This window comes from Triturus cristatus, chromosome 8 (genome assembly GCF_964204655.1).
Source record: "Triturus cristatus chromosome 8, aTriCri1.1, whole genome shotgun sequence".
NCBI classification, from domain to species: Eukaryota; Metazoa; Chordata; class Amphibia; order Caudata; family Salamandridae; genus Triturus; species Triturus cristatus.
The window spans coordinates 578,300,303-578,320,031 of record NC_140591.1 but is presented as its reverse complement, the minus strand read 5'-3'; the positions used below and the strand labels follow the sequence as shown (position 1 = coordinate 578,320,031).

The window sequence follows — 19,729 nt, the reverse complement described above, 5'->3', positions numbered from 1 at the left end:
CACAGCTGCCCTTGGATTTCTTGTATTCAGAAAGTGCACCCCATGGTCCAGTATATTGTTTTTTGAACGTGTGTTACTCTTTCTGATGTCATGGTATCAATTCGACCATTGCTTTGCTGCTGTACCTCTGGCCAGAATTGGAAGCTAAATATTCAGCACTGTTTAAATTATCACAATAAGGAACAGTGGCAAATTTTCTATGAAATCGGCGCCCCTTACATGTATGTCTTATTTTACACATCTATTTTTTCACTGACAGCAATTCCGTATGTGTGATAGTGGCAGCGAAGATGACTGGACGCACAGTTTTCTTCCTAATTAATTTTTATTATACGAGCATGTATTTGCATGAGTCATATACAGGGAGATCTGTAATAAATATCACTGTTGGCCATGGACAAACGATATTGACTTAATTACTGCTCCATCAATAGAAAATCTAGGAATCCAGAACAGTAAACTCTCCATGGAAGTTCAGGTCAGCAGGACAGTAGCCACCTGCCATGGACTCATGAGGATTTTAAGAGCAAATGTTCCCATATTTACACAGCCAGCAAGAAAGATGGTAGTACAGAGTAAAATGCTAGGGAGGATTGACTACTGTAATGTCCTTTTATCAGGAATTCCAGACTATCTGCTTAAAAAACTTAATAAGATACACATAATGGTGGCCAAACTAGCACTTAATAAATCAAGATTTGGTTCTCCAATAAACCCCTTTAATAGACCAAAAAAAGAGAAAGGTATTTTCAAAGACATTTGCACAGTCCACAAAGTCTTAAATGGCTCTGGACTGAGACTCCTCTAGGATGAATTCACCTATTACAAACCAGTGAGGAGTTTGAGATCGTCTTCAGCTAATCTTGTTTGTGTACCCAGGTTATAGAAAACTGGGGTAGGAGTGGGAGCCTTTCAAATCAAGGCAGCACAACTTTAAAATAATTTACCTATCTTCCTCAGAACAAATGGAAATGTATTAATTTTCAGGAAGAGCCTAAAAACCTTTAAACCTGGCTCTTTCACATATATGACGGTCCGGAGCCCATCTTCTTTAGAAGAATAATATTGGTCTCACCCCCTTAAATGTTTTATTGTTGAACGCTGATAGCGCCAAGATACCTGTCATGTGAACGTTGTTGTTTTACAAATGATTACTAATAATGATAATGATAATAGTAATATCCCATTCCCCTTCGCTAGGCTCACAAACAGCATTGAGGAAGAGACTAAGCTTTCTTGGGCTTTCCATGATCAAACATATATTAAGAACATATTAAGGGCCTAATTACGAGTTCAGTGGTCCATGGGACCGCCGAACATGTGGTGGCGGTCCACCCACAGTATTTCGAATACAGTGGTGGAACCGTCACAGGACCGCCGCAGCCATCAGGGATCATGGATCCCGCTGCAGTGGCATGGTGGACAGAGGCCCTAATATGTTGCTGGTGCTGCCACAGCACCGCCAATCATTTTAGGAGTTTCCTCATTTCTCAGTTTTCATGGCAGTGAGGCTGCCATGAAAACTGTGGCGTGAGGAAATAAAGGGGAACCTACAAGGTCCTCTGTTGCCTCAGGGCCATAAGGGGCCTGATGTCTCCCCCTTTCCTGCACAGCATGGACTTTACAACCCATGCCATGTAGGAACAGGCTTTGTTATACCCATTGCGGTGTCTTTTTAATAGTCACCACCGGAGGAACGCCAAAAGACCTCCCGCCAGACCACAAGATTACTAGTAATCTGGGGGATGGCTGGCAGCCGAGTTTAGCAGTCGTGAAGTGGGGCACTGGTGTTGCGGCCCACTCCAGGACTGCTAGACTCCTAATCAGGCACCAAGTCTGATCTTCCACCAATACATCTACTGTTATGTTATTTTAATTTATAAAGTGCAGTCCGTTAGCCACAGGGGGCATCCAGGAGCGAGGCTCAGAATAGTGCCTGAATTCGAGAGCCTTTTGTATTGTTGAATTTGCACATTTCTTACCCTTTTCCATGTTCAGTGTATGGAATTTGCGGTACAATGGACAATCATGATAAATAATCAATATCCTCTATGTTCTACATCAGGCACCATCACTTGGAGACAGATTTACTTACAAATCATGCAAAGCAGCACAGCACCTAAAGTTGCTGTGCCGCTTTGCATGAAAGGGCGAGAGCAGGACAGCTCTAAATCAACTAAGATATAGCGCTTGTTCTGTTATTCCCTGCTCTGGCACACTCAAGACTGCCTCACACAGCACATACCATTTCTATCTTACATGGCATCCTTTCTTACACACATCTTAGAAATAAACTGATAATTGCACTTTTCTACACTGTCTTCACTACATGTCACAGATACATTTGGCTGTGAAGCTGCTATCCAAATATGTCTAGTAAATTTATTATTACATCTAAGGTACATGCTAGAGGCAATCGTATTTGCACTGTACAATTATAACCATTAATTTGACACTCCTTTAGGAATCCCACTTTCTCACTCCTATAGTGAAATTATATGTGTTGCACTGTGTGCACACTTTATGTACAGTACACACACCTACATGCACATTGCTACTTTGAGAACCACAAACTCCACGCATGTGTAGATTATGACGTTTTATAAATTTAGGTCAGTCTTATGCCATAGAAAATATATTGGGATGCCCCATGAGACCCAACATCTCAGTCTAATACTTCATAGGTTGTGCTTCCCCATTAAAGGGAGACCTCAAATGTAGTTTATGGTATACTGTCGAAGCCAGTGGAAGATAACAGCCATACAAGTGTGTAAATATGAGTCTATGTCAAAAAGGGTTACATGGGATTTGAAATAAATCCAAATTGTATCTTAAGTGAGTGAATATTTATGCAAGGTCGTTGTTCACACACAAGACAGCTGGATGATAATGCTTACAATAGCCTTACAAATGTGAAAATGTCTTTAATGAATTGTTTCCATGTAATGTTTTAGAATATGTACAATTTTTTGAGAACTTTATAAGCTTTATTTGAACCTTCGGTCAAATATGAAAATGATTGCTGGTGATGGAAAATAATATCTTGTCAACCTGAAACTAGCAGACCACAAACACAAATAAGATAATTGGCAAGGCACCCATAAAACCCGCTTGAATATATTATCACAAGTCTATGTGAGATAATATTTGTTTTTAGAAAGATTCGATGGCACTGTAAACTCTGTCTCATTAGAGGCTGCATTTAAAAGGCTTATAAAGTTACTCATTAATGTTATCTTGTTGTATCTCCACAGCTTTTTCATTAAAGAAAATTCAGCAGAAAGCATTTTCTCTTGATAGCGGGAACCAATTTGCAATAAATGTTCTGGAAACCACTAGGGAAGCCATTACTGAGGTCTAATAAAAACAGACAAGCGTAACTTGTTCTATATTTTTGTTTCAATCACATACAGATGAGACCCCGCTCTCTACGCCAACCGCAAGAGACTGCTTTGACAAACTTTCCATAACCGGGCACGGGCAACCGCTACCTCCAGGCTTTCCATCTCCTTTCCTATTCCCAGATGGACTGTCATCTATAGAGACACTGCTGACTAACATCCAGGTAGGCTGTCACAGAGCCTGGCAAATGCACAGACACCAATCACTGATTTCTCTAAATGATTAGAAGCTTTCATTTCAGTAGCGCTACATCTAACACAGACTGTTAAAGAACTATAAGCAGCACACCAGTTTCGAAGGAGGAAAACTTGATCAATAAGAGCCGGATGTTTGTTAAATGGCGATAAAGATTTTGATTGCATTGGCATTGGCTTACTTTAATTCATATTTTCCTATGCATTTCATCAGTACCTGAATTTATTGACTCTTATTAAAATTCCTCCACAATACATGCACAATACACAGACTTTAATTTTGCTTATCAGCAATAAAAATATATGTGCCGATGGAAAAGTATTGAATAAAATAATTAATTTATGAATATTCCTTATGTGATCAAGTTCCCAGGAATCTGACAGAATAATGCTGGCCTCAGAATGCAGTTACTGATATCAAACATTAAAGATAAAATTAACTTTATACAATATAGAATATTTTGGAAGAGAAAACTCACAGCCACAGTACAATGACATGAGCAGCTAGCTACATGTGGGCAAAGTGTAGCATAGCATGAGAACAATATTTAGGTAATGAGAAATCAACTCTTGCTTGCTCACAGATGGAAGATAATAGCATTATCAGCAGGTCCTTCGCTAATTGTCACCTCTTGGATCCATTTATTTTATGGATGCTTGCGGAGTCCACATATTAATGGGATGCACACACATTATTTGAATAAAAATAGAAGCAAAATAACAGTTCTAATTTAATTGTAAATGTTGCATATCTACATAGTTTAAAGGAAAACAAAAGTTTAATTGGTTTCCACTTCCCATCATTTAACTTAATGGTATAGATATAGATGTCATAAAAATTCTCCTTGAAGTTGCCCAATACCCAGGAGAAGTTACTATAAGCAAATATTGGCATTGTTGTAAATTACCAGTGGTATTAGAGCTATTCCTACAGGTACCCTTACATTACTGCTAAATTGAGCATTTAATTATTTGCTTTATCGGGTATAGAGAATATTACTATCATTTACTTGCATTGTTTTTTTTAGCCTTTGTCAATAAAGCAACAGGTAAGGGGACCATACATATTCACTTTAATCAGACTTTGGATTAACAATAAACAGTTTGGAATGAACTAGAGTGTATAGTACGATGGCCTTTCTATATACTGTAAAGCCCTTTCTTATTTAGTACATGAGTCAGAAAAAGGGAGAGATTGCACTTTGCATATTCATATACATCTGGTTTGGAAATCAGGCATAGGGTATATTTCTATCATTTACCTGCATTGTTTTTTAGCCCTTTGTCAATAAATCAACAGGTAAGGTGACCATACGTATTCACTTTCATCTCACTTTGGATTAACTCCGAACAGCATGGAATGAGGTAAAGTATATAGTAGGATAGGCTCTGATGGAATGCCTGTATACTGTATACCCTTTCTCATTTAGTACATCAGTCAGAAAAAGGGAGAGATTGCACTCTGCTTATTATTATGCATCTGCTTTGGAGATCATGTTTTTAGTTTATTTAGATTCTGTTGAACCACAGAGCCAACTTAGTGTCTACAAGCTTCCATTATTAAATAATGTTGAGATAAACCAGTGGTATCAAATGTCCTCTTAGTTTTCCTTTTCTAGGGCAGTATTGTTTCACATCTGGTATTAGCAGCTATTGTTCAATAGGTTTACTTATTAAAGTGTGATTAAATAGGTATTGATCACAGAGGGAATTAGATGGTTTCTTGATAATTCATTTTTAACATGTTTTGCAATGCAATGTATTTATTTTTACACAAATATATTTCTCAGTTCACATATTTTAAGAAACCACCAGCTTAAAAACCATAGTCCCAAATCACAAAGATTGGTGCATGAGTAGGCATCACTTGTTCTTGTAGTATTTCTGACTTACTAACACATTTTAGAAATACTCTTGTGGTAATCCTGGCTACTCAGAATACATGAGTACTACAAGAGGAGGGTACTCCAAAATCTTTGTGAACTGGGTTCAAGTTCCATAATTGAACCAAGCAAATTTCAATTGTAATAAATCCTGCTGAGGAAATATCAACATCTTCTTACTATTATAAACATAAAAGGTGACATATTGTCCACAAATACTTCTTATTCCCAGCATGCATTTACAGTGTGTGAAGGCAAGCACCATTGTGCTGCAGTCAATTCCTTGTTAGTGTATTCACTATGCACTGTATAATTTTAGTGAAAACAGGTGTGTGGCCCACATCTTTATCTTTCTACAGGTGTAGAACAGGACCATACTTGGGCCTCAATTTGATAATCTTACATGTTGTAATGGTCATTATTTCGTGAGAAAAGGGCCAAAATCACAGTTTTACTTCTGGCATTCACTTCCTAATTCTTTTTATGAATAAAATCTGCAACCTAGCATCATTTTGACTGGTCAGAGTAATTCCTGTTGTTTACATCTTTACTGTCAAATTTAGCTTGATGTTGCTATTTTTCATAGCAATTAGCGAAGTCTTTTTCAGATGACATTGAAAAATAAAATCAATACATCATGTGACAAATATGAACTATTTGGTGCAGGTGTTATGGTAATTGTGATTGATTGAGAAAATCCAGTGTTCAGAAGCAGCGATTGAAACATTCATATTTTTCATGGCAGCTGAGGTACAGAATAGGATTTTCTCATTATGAAGTTCCATCTACATCTTTACAAGCTGACATTGTAATCTTCAAAAGCTGTTTTGGTTTGAACGGCTATATGGTAACTTCAACCAATTGAATGCAATATACTCCATTTTACAAATCTAGTAAATCTCAAATTAAAGCTTATCCTGGGGCAAATATGATGAAGGGCCATTCAGTATATAGCTACTTATCATAATTCATTGAGCTATATCCCCTCTAATTCTGCTAACACGTGCTAAAATTAACACTCCAAATCTGACAGAAAGGAACGTTTGTAGTTTTTTTTCTCAAAAGCTACCTATAATTGCCAAACACTCCATAGTGAGTCCAGTTGCCAGTTTCATTGAATAAGTATATTATTAGGCACTGCCATTAATTTTACATATAAAATATTTTGCATTTGCTGCACTAGCGAAACAGCCTGCTCGGTGCAGCCCAGTTGCATGCTGCCTATATATGTGCCTGTTCTCCCTTATTAGCAATGCTCACTAAATAGTACAGTCTAATCCCCACCCAGTTAGGCGTGTCAACAAATCTTTCCCTTTAAGGGTCAGAGGGGGTGAGGGAGGTAGCACGTGTGAGGGAGCAGGGGGGTAAGAAAGAAAAAGTAATTCTCATTCGTCGTTTAGTCTTATTATTTTATCTTTTCCGTTTTAGGTCAGGTGTAGATTTTTTGCAGGAGGAGGTAGAGTTATATTGTGGTCTCCTTAATCCTTCATGAGAACACTCCAATGTTTATCATGGAATGTGAATGGCCTCCGAGTTAAGAACAGGAGAGAATTTTTTTTACAATATCTGAAAGATTCACCCGCACATATAATTGTCTTACAGGAAACCCACCTTACTAAAAAAGAAATTACTGATATAGGTCGGAAGCTTAGGTGGGTGGAACATTGTCTCTGATCTGGGCAATCGGCTAATGTTAGGGGGATCTCTATACTAATCAAAAGACGAGCTAATGTCAGCCTCGTGGATGTTAGGACGGATTTAAGTGGCAGATGGGTTATAGCAACGATCTCAGTAGAAAGCATCCCAATTAATGTAGTTGGCTATTATGGTCCCAATCAGGATGATCCTTCAACTTTAAAAACATTTTTTTTAAAATCTTTTGGGGCTTCCGGATAGGATAATTTTTGCAGGGGACTTTAACATAGTTTTAAATCCTTTATTGGACAAATCCCTAAATAGCAGAGCCAATGTCCCGTCTAAATCTAGAGCTTTCTTGAAAACAGAGTATTGCAATTATTGGAAATGTAATATATAATCATTACAGCATATATGTTTTTAGCTTTTTAATAAATGAAATGTTTATCATTTCCAATTATTTTGCCTAATCCAATCGCTTGCATTGGATAACATGCTAAGCTGCATCAAACCTACTTTAGAATTGGCAGAACACACAGTGATGTTGTCGAGTAAGTCTGAGTTATGTACTGAGCACCACAAATCACTCAGTCATAAAAAATCACAATAGACTAAGCCAATTAAAATAAACTTGCTGAAAGCATTACAGCTTCGGCAATTATTTTCACTATTTATGTATGATGAGTGTTTGAAAGTCAAAGAACACTAAATATTGTGTTTTCTCAAGCAAGCACAACACAAGTTCAATAGTAATTTATTTTAAACAGCTTCTGATAATACAACCAATCAACACATTAAGTGGTGCCAACACTGGCATCTTGCTAAATAATCTCTAGACATTGCACTGAGACTACATCTTTCAAAGATAAGTCAACGAGAGCAATCAGAGCAGAAAATTAGAATTTCGCATCTTAGAATTAAAACACAGCTGAACTAAAGTTTTAATTGGGGTGATCTAAAAGGGCACTTGATGTAATGATCTCTTTCATTTGTTACTAATTGTTTGTTCCTGATGAGGAAGGAACAGGAACATGAGCATTGCTGAAATCAGGAAAGATGGCACTTGACTTTGCGATAATGTTTATTGTTAACTACCATGGATCGAATAAACTGTATACTTTAGGTCACCTAGAAATTGTGCTTTTCCAGGGCTTGCACAAGAATGCTTAAAGTGATAAAATCTGTAAGTAAGATCTTAAGCTTACTGACGACCTAGCAGTACAAATGCGCACAGTGCATATTGCTGCTTAATGTGTTGTAGAAAATCAAACACATGCTTAACGTGACTTTCAGATTGAAAACTAATCTGCTTGCCAATTAGGGAAAATGTGTACACTTAAAAAAAAAAAACTCTGGTTACCACGTTAAATTAAAAGACAGTGCATGCACAGTATGGACTATCTCTAATGATGGATTTCCAGGTAAAGCTTTCGAATATTCCAGTCAATATTTAAGACAGTCATACTAAACACACGTTGACAAAGCAAACAGTGTTGTTTTTTGTTTAGCTTCAAGTCTTAAATCTCACTAACTCTCAGAAGAGCAGTCTTGGAAGCCGCAGCGCAGAAGGATCTCAGAGCACAAGCATGATGTGCCACAACGCACTCCTCATGCTTATATAAGCGACATTCAGCAACAGCAGTTCAGTCCCTCACACACACACAACAGGTGCAACCTGAACAGAACAGGTGCAACCTGAGTAGAGGAATGCAGATATGCACCTAAACACTAAATAGTGAGAGGGCAGGCATCAGAGGGAAATGTTCATCCCACACACATACAACCCCAGCACACATACATTCTCTGAAACACACAGCAAACACAGTACACTTTGCTGTCACGGTTATGGCTGTCCGAAAGCTGGGCCAGGACAATAAGTGTAATCTAAGCTTTAGCTCTTCGCCATATTCGAGATGGAGATAAATGGAAAGGTTTATCATGACCTAGTCAAATTGATCACTGAAACAGAAATTGCACGAGTAGTGCTTTTTCAGGACTAGAGACTTTACGTTGGACGCATATTTCTCAGCTGGTCTTTTATTTATTTCACCAACTATGGAGTAACTATTGGACATATCGACATTTATTAGCCTTGAGAAAGTCCTCGGGATGAAACACGTGTCGGCTGCCTGTACATATATTATATATTGTTTCTAAAAGAATAATAAAGAACCACATAAATCTCTAAAGACGTGGCTGTTCCCTTAACCTCCCTTCGCTTCCGCCTGACTTATTTGATTTTCCTCAGCGCTGGGACGCTCTCGGGCAGCCATGCGCTTTATAAGTCCCATTCAAATCAAATTCAAATCACATAAAGAAAATTTTGAAGCAGCTTGTGAACTCTGACTGATTTACGTGAACAAACGGTGGAAGCCAGCCTCATTGGCTTGGATCATTACTGAGTGTGCCTCGGCAAGTGTGCGATACATCTAAGAAAGAAGATGCCGTCTGAACTTGTCTCTAAAACCTGGGCATTAGCTTTAGTGTTTATGCCGGTGACAATGTCTGACATGAAGGAGTCGTAAGCAGGGCTACTGGAATTAAGGGGAGAGGAGTTGGCCTAAAGGCTAGGGCGGTCGACCTTAAATCTGGGGAACCGGGTTCGAGTGCTGGCAATGACGCGCAACATCCTGTGATTCTGGGTAAATCACTTAATCTCCCCCAAAATGAATGTGTCCTCATGTAACACAACTGGCGCTTGTATAAAGCATGGATACCTGATACATTCGGGTCAAGTTTGCGCTATATAAAACTCCATAAACAAAAAAAAAAGTGATTGTGTGGCCATGGCGATTTTCGCAAAAATATTGATTTGCAGCATTTTCCACATAATCTACTGCATAATCTGCAGATTTTAATAAAACAAAATAGTTTCCAGCTCAAACCGTTAAATAGTTACTAAAAACGCAGCAACATGTTTTGCAGCATAGTGAAAGGCCCTTTGCAAAGGTTGACTGTTCACTTTTCTGCAGCGTCTTGCTATAGCCGGGTGTTAAACTGGTACTAATGAGGTACAACCAATGATAGGACAGTGTTAGCATGTTTAGAAATGTCAAAATAATGAAGCAATACTATCATAAAATCTGATGCATGATGCCACATAATTTGCCTTTTTTTGCCGCATAGTTTACTCAACACTGCCACATCATTTGGCCCTCCCGTGCAGTGGCCCTGGTCATCAGATATGCTTTGATGTGTGTAACTTCTCATTTTCCCAACATGTCTCTTGGGAGTAGATTTTTGATCATGCACTATGCCTGAGAGCATGGAAGGAACAAAATAAAAAAAACCTCTATTTTTAAGTCAATTGCACATAACAAGTTCACATTTATGGCCATAAACAGGCTCCGAGTATGTTTGTGGGAGGGCACCAATAGTCCAGTGGAGGTTACTGTTACCTTGGTAACCAGAACATATTAAATGTATTTGAGTATTTAATTAGTGACCCTTCAGAATAGATTTTAAAACCCGTGACCTTTCAAAAAATACAAATGAAAATGTTGGTGTAAAATCAGGGTTCTCCTAAATCAGTCCTGGAGGGCTGGATCCATGCCAGATTTTTTGTATATCCCCATTTAGATAAATGTAGTTATCTTAAAAAATCTGGAATGGATGCGGCCCTCCAGTACTGACTTTGAAGAACCCTGGTCTAAATCACCATTTATGGCCATATTTAGAAAGATTTCTTGGGGGAGAAAGTTCAGCCAAACATCCCTGGGACAAATTGCGCTTGTGCTCTTTGGGACAGCTGGTTATAGAAAACAACTTCCAGAGTTCATTAGACAACACTTCTGCTGTTTAATTCGGATCTTCAATTTTCATTGCATTTTGATTATTGGAAAGGTTGTTTGCCATAATTAACTCAGTTATACCTGGTTTCCATTTACACACCTCTGGTCATCCAAGACCAAACAATATGTCAAGTGAATGAAAGTAAGCAAATACACTATAATGAAAATACCTTTTGTACTTTTCCTTTGTCTATCCGGCCATTGAAGAATTCACTCTATTAAATTCCTATTCTGTAAGCTGCTGTTTTTTAGGCAGGTATTATAGTGTGTGAGTATGTGTGTGCACTGTCAAACTCTTTGAAGCAGAGTTTGTGTTGCAGAATTCTCTATACAGTGAATGTATCTACTAGGGATATGCCACTAGCATTTAAAAACATCTGAACTGTGCTCAACTAATTAAGGAATTGAGTTGACGGATTGGTCTTTGTATTGTGATGTCATGAAGTGCAATCCACTTATTGATGCATATCTCTGCTCTATTTTATCGCTCTATAATTTGAGTACATCAATAAATCTTACTTGATGATGTAAGTGATAGATGGCATGGAGACATGTAAGAGGTAGTTGTGGCAAAATAAAAATCTGACAGAACAAAGAACAAAGCAAATTAGCATGAATAGCCCAGACTGCGATTTTCTAATTCTCCAAATGATGCAAGAAAAGTGTTATAGCATCACTCTACCACACTAGGAGGTATGGCCATAAATGCCCACCACTCTGCAAGAAGCAGGATATGTTGCTTATGTCAGTTACAGCTGGTGCAGTTGTAAACATATGAATGACGTTTGCTTGTCTAGGGTATTTGACACTTAAATGCAAATTAGAATTAGTCTAAAGATGTCATCTTCTCCTTTTCCTTCTGCTGTTTGTGCATTGTGATCCCAATTCCTTAAATGGACAGATTTCTAAAAATGCATCCTACATGGTCAATGCAAATGTGAGGATGAGTGTTTACTGTCTTCAGAAGGTTACTCTTCACACTAACAACGCCTGCCAAATGATTACAAAGTGCACTCTCAGGGCCCATCACAAGGCCTGAGGCACTTGTGGGAAATTATTACTAAACCAGCATTATCGATGCTGAGGCAATCCTGGTTGCTGTAGTACTGGCGGTTTACAAGTAGTCTCCCAAATTTGACCCATATTGGATGGGGAATAACAAATAAAAAAAGTTTTTTGCTGCTCCATTTTCTGCATGTCACTTCATAATTTTGGGTCTTTTCCCACAAAAATATACTCCAGTCTTGGCCTGGACTACTTGACTCTGGAAACCAAAGGTGAATTACTGCAGTAAAACAGGACTCTTTAGTACTAAAGTGGGTGAAAACCCTAATCTGTATTATCACCGAGTTCTTAATGGAGGCTTTAGTCTGACAACCTACACACAGTTTGTAACTGTAGTGACAGGTTGTTGCACTTGCCTACGCAGATAGGTGTATGATGATCAGAGATCAGCCCAGCATACTGGCTTTGCTACAATCCAATAGCGCACTTGATGCATCTGCAACATTGTTTGTGAAGATCAATGTTTTTTAAAATTGCCACCATAAATACTATTACATAATGGTAGAAGTGTAAAAATGTAACAAGACCAAAACTGAACATTTGCAAATAATAAAGAAGTAACTACAATATGAACAAGCTATCCTGAGGACACTTTTGTAGGTTTGTATTTGCAAGGTGATGTCTCAATTGCCCAGTCATTAGGCCAACAACCTTTTTTAACAATATACTCTATTAAAGACAATGCAACTTGGTTTCCTTACAATGACAGCCAACTCCCTATGCAGCCCTGTAATCTAGAGACAGTTTATTGGAAGACACTCATGCCCATATGAACTGCCCCGTACGACTGATAATGGTTTTCTATTGGTATTAATCAAAAAGTGCTGTCTGTACCACTTAAAGTTCCTAACCCGGTTTACATCATGCTGTGATGCCTTCATGATGGCCAAATATGATTACCATGTTTCAATTTATAACATTTTATGGGGCAATGACCACAAAATGTAACCGTTTTCTAAAATGTTGCTTCCCATTAATAGGGTCTTTTAAAGGTTGCTATTGACAATGCCAGAGCTCAAGAAAAACAGGTGCAGATGGAGAAAACAGAGCTGAAGATGGAGCTGTTCAGGGAGCGCGAGTTGAGGGAAACTCTTGAGAAGCAGCTTGCGGTAGAACAGAAAAACAGAGGTAGGTATTCATGTGAATGTGTCTTGTGTACACAAATATGGCTTCAGATGCACAGGGAACATCTATTATAATAACATGCAAAAAACATAACAAAGGAAAACCAGTAAGCCATGAAATCCAAAGATTATGTTTCAAATGTCTCAGGATAATGCACAGTTGGTTTTGATGTTTAAGGTAAAAATATATTTTGCAGACACCACATCCTTTCTTTAGTGCAATTATGTGCAAAGAGGAGTGCTTACATTACTGAAGTGATGTGAGCTGTAGGTATTCATTTTAAAATTGCATCAATCTTCTTACCCTTTTATTTGATTTCTAGTTGTGTTTCTTTTGACTCTTCAGCGAAGCATTTACACAGGACCTGCATGAGTGTTGTTCCATTGCCAAACATTAGCAAAGTATATCACCCACAAATCAAAAACAGAAAAACTTTGCTGTGAAACACTTTGAAAAGGCTACATTGTTATGTCTCCCAGGATTCTACAAATGAGCAATATGCTTTTCGCATGTTTTACACATGTTTGTGGAAGTATTACTCTCATTGCTTTTGGGGGACGATTCAACCTCAGATCTTTGCTGCAAGTTGTACTGTGAGTGATTTGATTGGCTATCTAACAAGACACAACAATGTGTGAGTGTGTCAGTTCTAAGGTATCTCTTAGCATAGACTTATAATGTGTGGGACTCTGCAACCCCAGTTTGAAAATCTTGTCTCTAATTTCTTTATAATTAGCAACTTATGATGCACCAAGTCACCAGTTATAAAGAATTTATGTCAGAACTCAACTATTTGTTTTGATAACCAATTTTTATTGGTTTTACAACAGTAATAACACACAGTATGACCAATTTCACATATAGGTGCAATACAAGTTACACATATTAAGACCCTACATCCAGTTCATGGTAGTCCCACCACTTGCCCCAGATCTTGTTGTGCTTTTGAGGGCATCCCCAATCCCAGTGAATCGCCTGAACCTGGCAGGCGCACCAGTCCACCCCCTTCCTCCATTCCGCCATTGAGTGGGGTTCACGGGACTTCCATTTGTGGACAATGTCTCTCTTGGCCCCCAGTATAGTCACCCCAAAAAAGATCTGTTCCATTCTCGGTCCACCAACGTCTTTTAATAGACCCAATAGTGTAATCCTGGTGGTAAAATCAATCTGGTGGCCCAGAACCATAGAGAGCTCAATCTCGATCTCTTTCCAGAAGGGGGTCAGCTTGGTAGTAACATAAAGGTCCACCATTTCCAGTGCCTCATCATAGAGGGAGTGTCAGCCATTGACAAAGGCCATGCAATGATGACCTCCCACCCAGAGAAAGGCAGTAATCTTTGAGGTCAACGCCTGGAACCACTTCCTATGGATCAGGTGGGGGAAATTCAAAAAGATATATAGAAAGCGTGAAAGACTCATAATTTTAGATAGAGCTACATTCCCCAGGGTTTTTAAGGGCAGTCGGCCCCAGTGCTGCAGGTCTCTATTCAGCCCGGCTGTCAGGGGATGCATATCAAGACTCCACGCCAATGCCAGTAGACAGTAGATGTAAATGTCTACGTTTTCGAAGGATAGATGATGCAACAGGATTGTGGCACACCAAGAATGTCCACCCACGTCTCTCTTAAGTAGTGCCAACAGGGATTTAGATTCATTAACCCGGAGGCTTCTCCGAAAAGATGGAGATATCATCAGTGTGTCGTGTTATAAACTCCTCCAGTCCCCCTCCCCAGGGCCATCCTTGCATCCAACCATAACAACAAATGAGGTGGGCAAGAGGCTCAATTACCAAAGCAAATAGAAGAGTAGACAGCCATGGCGGGTGGCCCTGTGGATTAGAAAGGGCGGTGATAGGGTCCTGTTAACCCGAACCTGAGCTGTTGGACTGGTGTTGAGTAGGTTAACTAGTTTGCGGAAGAAAAGCTCAAAACCCTCCCTCTGCAGCACGGCCTCCAGAAAGGCCCAGCCAACTGTGTCAAATGCCTTTTTAAAGTCTATTAGGAGCAGAGCTGTATAGTTGCTGATCCAATGTGCTTGAGATAGGGTCCTTGTGCGTCTGTGGATGCAGCCGTGGGTGCTTCTATTTAGCATGAATCCACATTTATCTGGGAGGATCAGATAGGACTTGGTTGGGCAGTCAAGACCATTGCAAACACCTTGACATCAGGGTTAATAGGGAGATCAGCCTATATTAGGAGCAGCAGTCCTCTGGCTGACCCACCTTGGGGATCATAACAATAGTTGCTGTGTCTAATTCTGGGGGAAATGACCCTGGGTCTGAGGCACTTTGCATGCCTCCTTGCCCCTGATGTCCCCCTTGACCGATCATCTAAGGGTGGGTTTTCTAGCTGCTCAAAGGTTCCTGGCAGATGCCACAGAGCCATGGTTTGTTTTAAAGAATGATTGGATCTATGCCCTGACAAACTCAGCACATTCCTGATCCATGAGATACCAGGCGTTAATAAGCCACATGGGTCTCCAGTTTATCTTGGGGTGCCCATCTCAAGAAGGATTGGAGCATGATGCGATATGCCTCGGGGTAGGATCTGTACTCATTTTAGGGGCAGGAGTCAGATCTGGTCAATGCACGACAGTGTTTTGTGTGCCTCGGATACATGGGCGTATGCACATACATGGCAGTGTCATGTTCTCCAGGCATCACAAGGGCCCTTCAAATCTTCCCACATGGAGAGCCGCGCAGAGCATGTTCAACAGCCAAGCCAGGGGGGTCAGAGGTGTCCCAAATGGGATTAGGGACGGCATTCAAATTACCCCCTATCAATGTCATACCCAAAGGAAGGGCCAGCAGGAGGTTTCAAAGTGCCTGTAGCATTGACTGGAGCCGCTGCTGAGGGACATAGGTCGATAGAAAATTGTACTGTCTGCTCTCCAGCCGGCCTTCAATTCCCATGTAACACCTCTAGGGGTCTTCATGGGAAAAATAAACTACTAGTGCAAACTCGTTAAGTAACACAATTGCCACCCCTCAGGAACCTCGGGAAAACCAGTGTGGAACACCCGGTCATAGCTGAAGCGACCAAGAAAGGAACATTGCTGCCCAGCAAGTGAGTCTCTTGAAGCATGACTACCTCCGTCTGGAAGCATTTCACATATTCTAAATCAGCCAATCTTTTGATATGATCTAGGATGCCATTAACATTCCATGGTAAAACCTTGACTATCATTGACAATTTATGCAAAAGAAACATTTGATGGACGGAATGCTGGACAATGCAAACATTCACCCCCCGTCACAAGGATCTGGGTTAAATCCAGCATTCTTTTGCTCACCACACCACCCCAGTTTGGACCCAGCCATATGCAAATCAGTCTTGACCCTGTTCCTTGTGGGAACAGTCCAGCCCGAACTGCCAAGCCAGGTCCTCCCTGGACCAGAAACAAGCATCCTGGGACTGGTTTCAGGGCATCACCCTTCATCAGCCAGGCTAGCTTGAATCCAGTGGTGTAGTGAGCACGGCACCCACGTCTGGGAATACCCTTCCCACTTAGGGCAACATATGCAAAAAAAACAATTGTTCTTTTTGCATTTGCCACCCCAAGTGGGACGGGTATGCCCAGACGTGGGTCCCGTGCTCTCCATGCCACTGGAGTCAAGCTATCCTGGCTGATGAGGGATGAAATCCCGAAACCAGTCCTAGGATTCTTGTTTCCAGTCCAGGGAGGATCTAGCCTGGTAGTTCAGGCTGGGCTGTTCCCATTGGGCGCAGGGTCAAGACTGATTTGCATATGGCTGGGTTCAAACTGGAATGGCATGGTGAGCAAAAAACCGATGGATTTAGGCCTAGATCTTTGTACTGGGGTGAATGTATGACATTGTTCTGCATTCTGTCTATCAATTATTCTTTTATCATTGACAATAGACAGAGGCCGATGGGGTGGCCTTCTCCAAAGGGAGGTGCCAGGAGATCCAATGAAAGATGGTCACAGTGGGGCTGGGGAAAGAGGTGAGTTATAGTGTGTGTATGTGTGTGTGTGTGTGTCTGTGGTTGTGTGTGTGTGTGTGTGTGTGTGTGTAACGTGCAAAGAACGTATCAACCGTGTGTGTGGTCAAACTCAAACAAAGAACCTAAACAACATATCCAACCAACTGCTCCACCTCACACTTCCAACTCTGAAGTATCTGTGCCCAAACCCCAAACATAGCAATAGTCAAATGGGGCCTAGAGCCATCTGGAGGCTCCCAGTTGCCCCCATAGAAGACTTACAGTGCTCGACAGCAATCTCAATATACCCTGTTACCATATAGCAAGTGATCAAGCAAAGTCCAAATCCCAAACGTTGTGTCAAAAGGCATGCATATTAGGGAAGTAAAGTCTCTGCAACAGATGAGCCTGAAGAACCTTCATGAGGAAAACCAGTGGTTCTATCAAATTGCATTTCAACACAGGATCTGGACGGTGCAACCATATTGCCTCAGGCCTAGTTTAAAATCTTATAGTGCTTTGTGATCCACTGTTTCAGCTATGATTTAGAGCAGTGAAGTGCAGCATTTATTAGCATTGCTACCTGGTCAAAATCAAAGTTTCAACCTTAGTCACTCTGCTACCTTTTAGCCAGGATTGGACTGGCCGATATGGCGGTGCCCGATAGGCTGATCTGTAAGGTCAGTGTGTAGGACGATTATTTGGCCATTTATGGGACTGTTTTTTGGTCTGGTGTGCCAGTTTTTACTGTTGATTTCCCTGATATTAAGACAAGCATGGCCTACAGCAGTCACAAATTCATGCAGCCTTTCATATGTTGCAAATCACTAATAGAGTTTATCTTTGCAAGTTCAAAACTGCTCCAATTCACAAACATGGATCACAGATTTTCTTATTTAATTCACTAATGTGGTCTGGCCTAATGAGCCCTGGCCTATTTTCTATCTTAGGCCGACCCAGCTTTTACCTAAGAGCAATTGAACTGAGGGTAAATGTAAAATGATCTATAATTTCAGTTGAAACGGGTTTCAAGTGAATGAGTAATTCCAGTCACATATCATTCTGCTGAAAGAAATGCCCAGAAAGTCTGACTGAATTTGAGTAAAATATGCAGATATTATTCCAGTAATCGTAATATCGCATGTTATTCCCCATTATAGATTTGTAAAATGTATTGGCCTGGTAATGGAATGAAAATAACCCACTTTATTGGTAACATTGGATGCAGAAATACTTTGCCTTATTACTTACTGGGCCACTAGTAAGGGGTTACCTAGGAGGTGAGCTCCTGTGCTTTTGAAAATAAATAAAACAAATAAACCAGTAACGTAAATGTTAAGCCCTCCTACTGTAAGCGAATACCCTGTTCCAACAAATTAAAGTTGTTCCAAGGTAGCATCGCAGTAGCTAACACTTTGTCTTCAAATGCCTACTGTTTGCCTTGGGAGTTTTTGACAATGCCATTTAAATGCCCTGTCTTAGAAATGTCATAAAGACAGAGAGAGAGAGTGTGTTCTTTAACCACATCATTGTAAAATGTGTCCAACCCCAGACAAGTATTGTGTATGTGGTCAGCGCTCTACATATAATCTTACCCAACACCTGAACTAAAGACAATTACTTCTTAAGTAGATTGGTGAAAGATAATTGGTCTGTTTTTTGGGTAGCTACACGGACATTGTGGAGTAGCCATTATTTTTTGAGCCGGCCTAGTTTCATTTTTACCTTTCTCGCCAACTTCATGTTTTTCCACCACATCATAGCAAATGTGCCTACAGATGTGTATACATAGAGGGACTTTTGGGGAGCCTCCTCACCCAGTGGCTTGTTCAAGTGTATTTCACATTTTACTTCTTCCCACCACTGACTGGAGGTTTTGGCAAAAGGTCATACTCTGCTTCAACTATTTGCTCTTCAGTGAGTTACAGCATTCCACACTTCCCATGTGCACTTCCACATAGCAAGTAGCCCACCTCAGTGCTGAGGCTGGTATGCCAATCTCCTCTTTCATTCCTGCTAGTTTTTTGGGGGGAGGGGAGGGAGGATGATCTATTTTTGTGATGTGTCATTTTTTTATTTACTTAGTTTTTCAAACATACACCAAAGTTAGACTTTTCTTCATATTATTTTTATTAGTTTTACTCTTTCTTTTAAAGCCTATTGCATATGTTTGCAAAACAATAGGTAAATAATGCATCCTTGCGAAGGCCAAACCTATTGACTTTGCCAGTAATTGTTTTTGATTTGACAGGCATTTATGCCTCATTAATTGCAATCTATTAAGAATTTTTTTTTTAAACTGTTGACTTCCTCTGTTCCACAGTTAGTGACTTAGAGGTTAACATAAGGTACATAGCTCTACTGTTCTTATTAATAATTTGTATTAAACTAAGCCTTCTACCACCAGATTTTTCATAGACATTGGCCATTCGCCTGTCCATAGCAAACGATTTAAGTGACAAGCTCGTTAAATTTGTCACGTTTGCAATTTGGTTGGCAAATGATGCTCATCAGCAGTACATTTAATCATTGGATTGTTAAAATTCCATTTCCTGTGTTAAAGGTAAGTCAGACTTTAGCGTTTAAGTTGGCCTGACACAGTAACATTACTGATTGCGATTACACATGCATTTTGAATCAACTGCTTTATATATCTACTCCAGTCATTATTTTTGTTGCAGAGTAAATTA

General features: G+C 39.9%; 1 protein-coding gene across 6 annotated transcripts in view; it reads left to right on the top strand.

Moving 5' to 3' along the window:
* The window catches only part of DACH1 (dachshund family transcription factor 1), a 572,648-nt gene that overhangs the window by 488,375 nt on the left and 64,544 nt on the right, over positions 1 to 19,729 (top strand). For all 6 annotated transcript variants that reach the window (XM_085621996.1, XM_085621993.1, XM_085621994.1 and 3 more), the window contains 2 exons: positions 3,414 to 3,565; positions 12,951 to 13,098. In XM_085621996.1, coding sequence (XP_085478122.1) covers positions 3,414 to 3,565; positions 12,951 to 13,098 — 300 coding nt within the window. The remainder of the gene's footprint in view (positions 1 to 3,413; positions 3,566 to 12,950; positions 13,099 to 19,729) is intronic.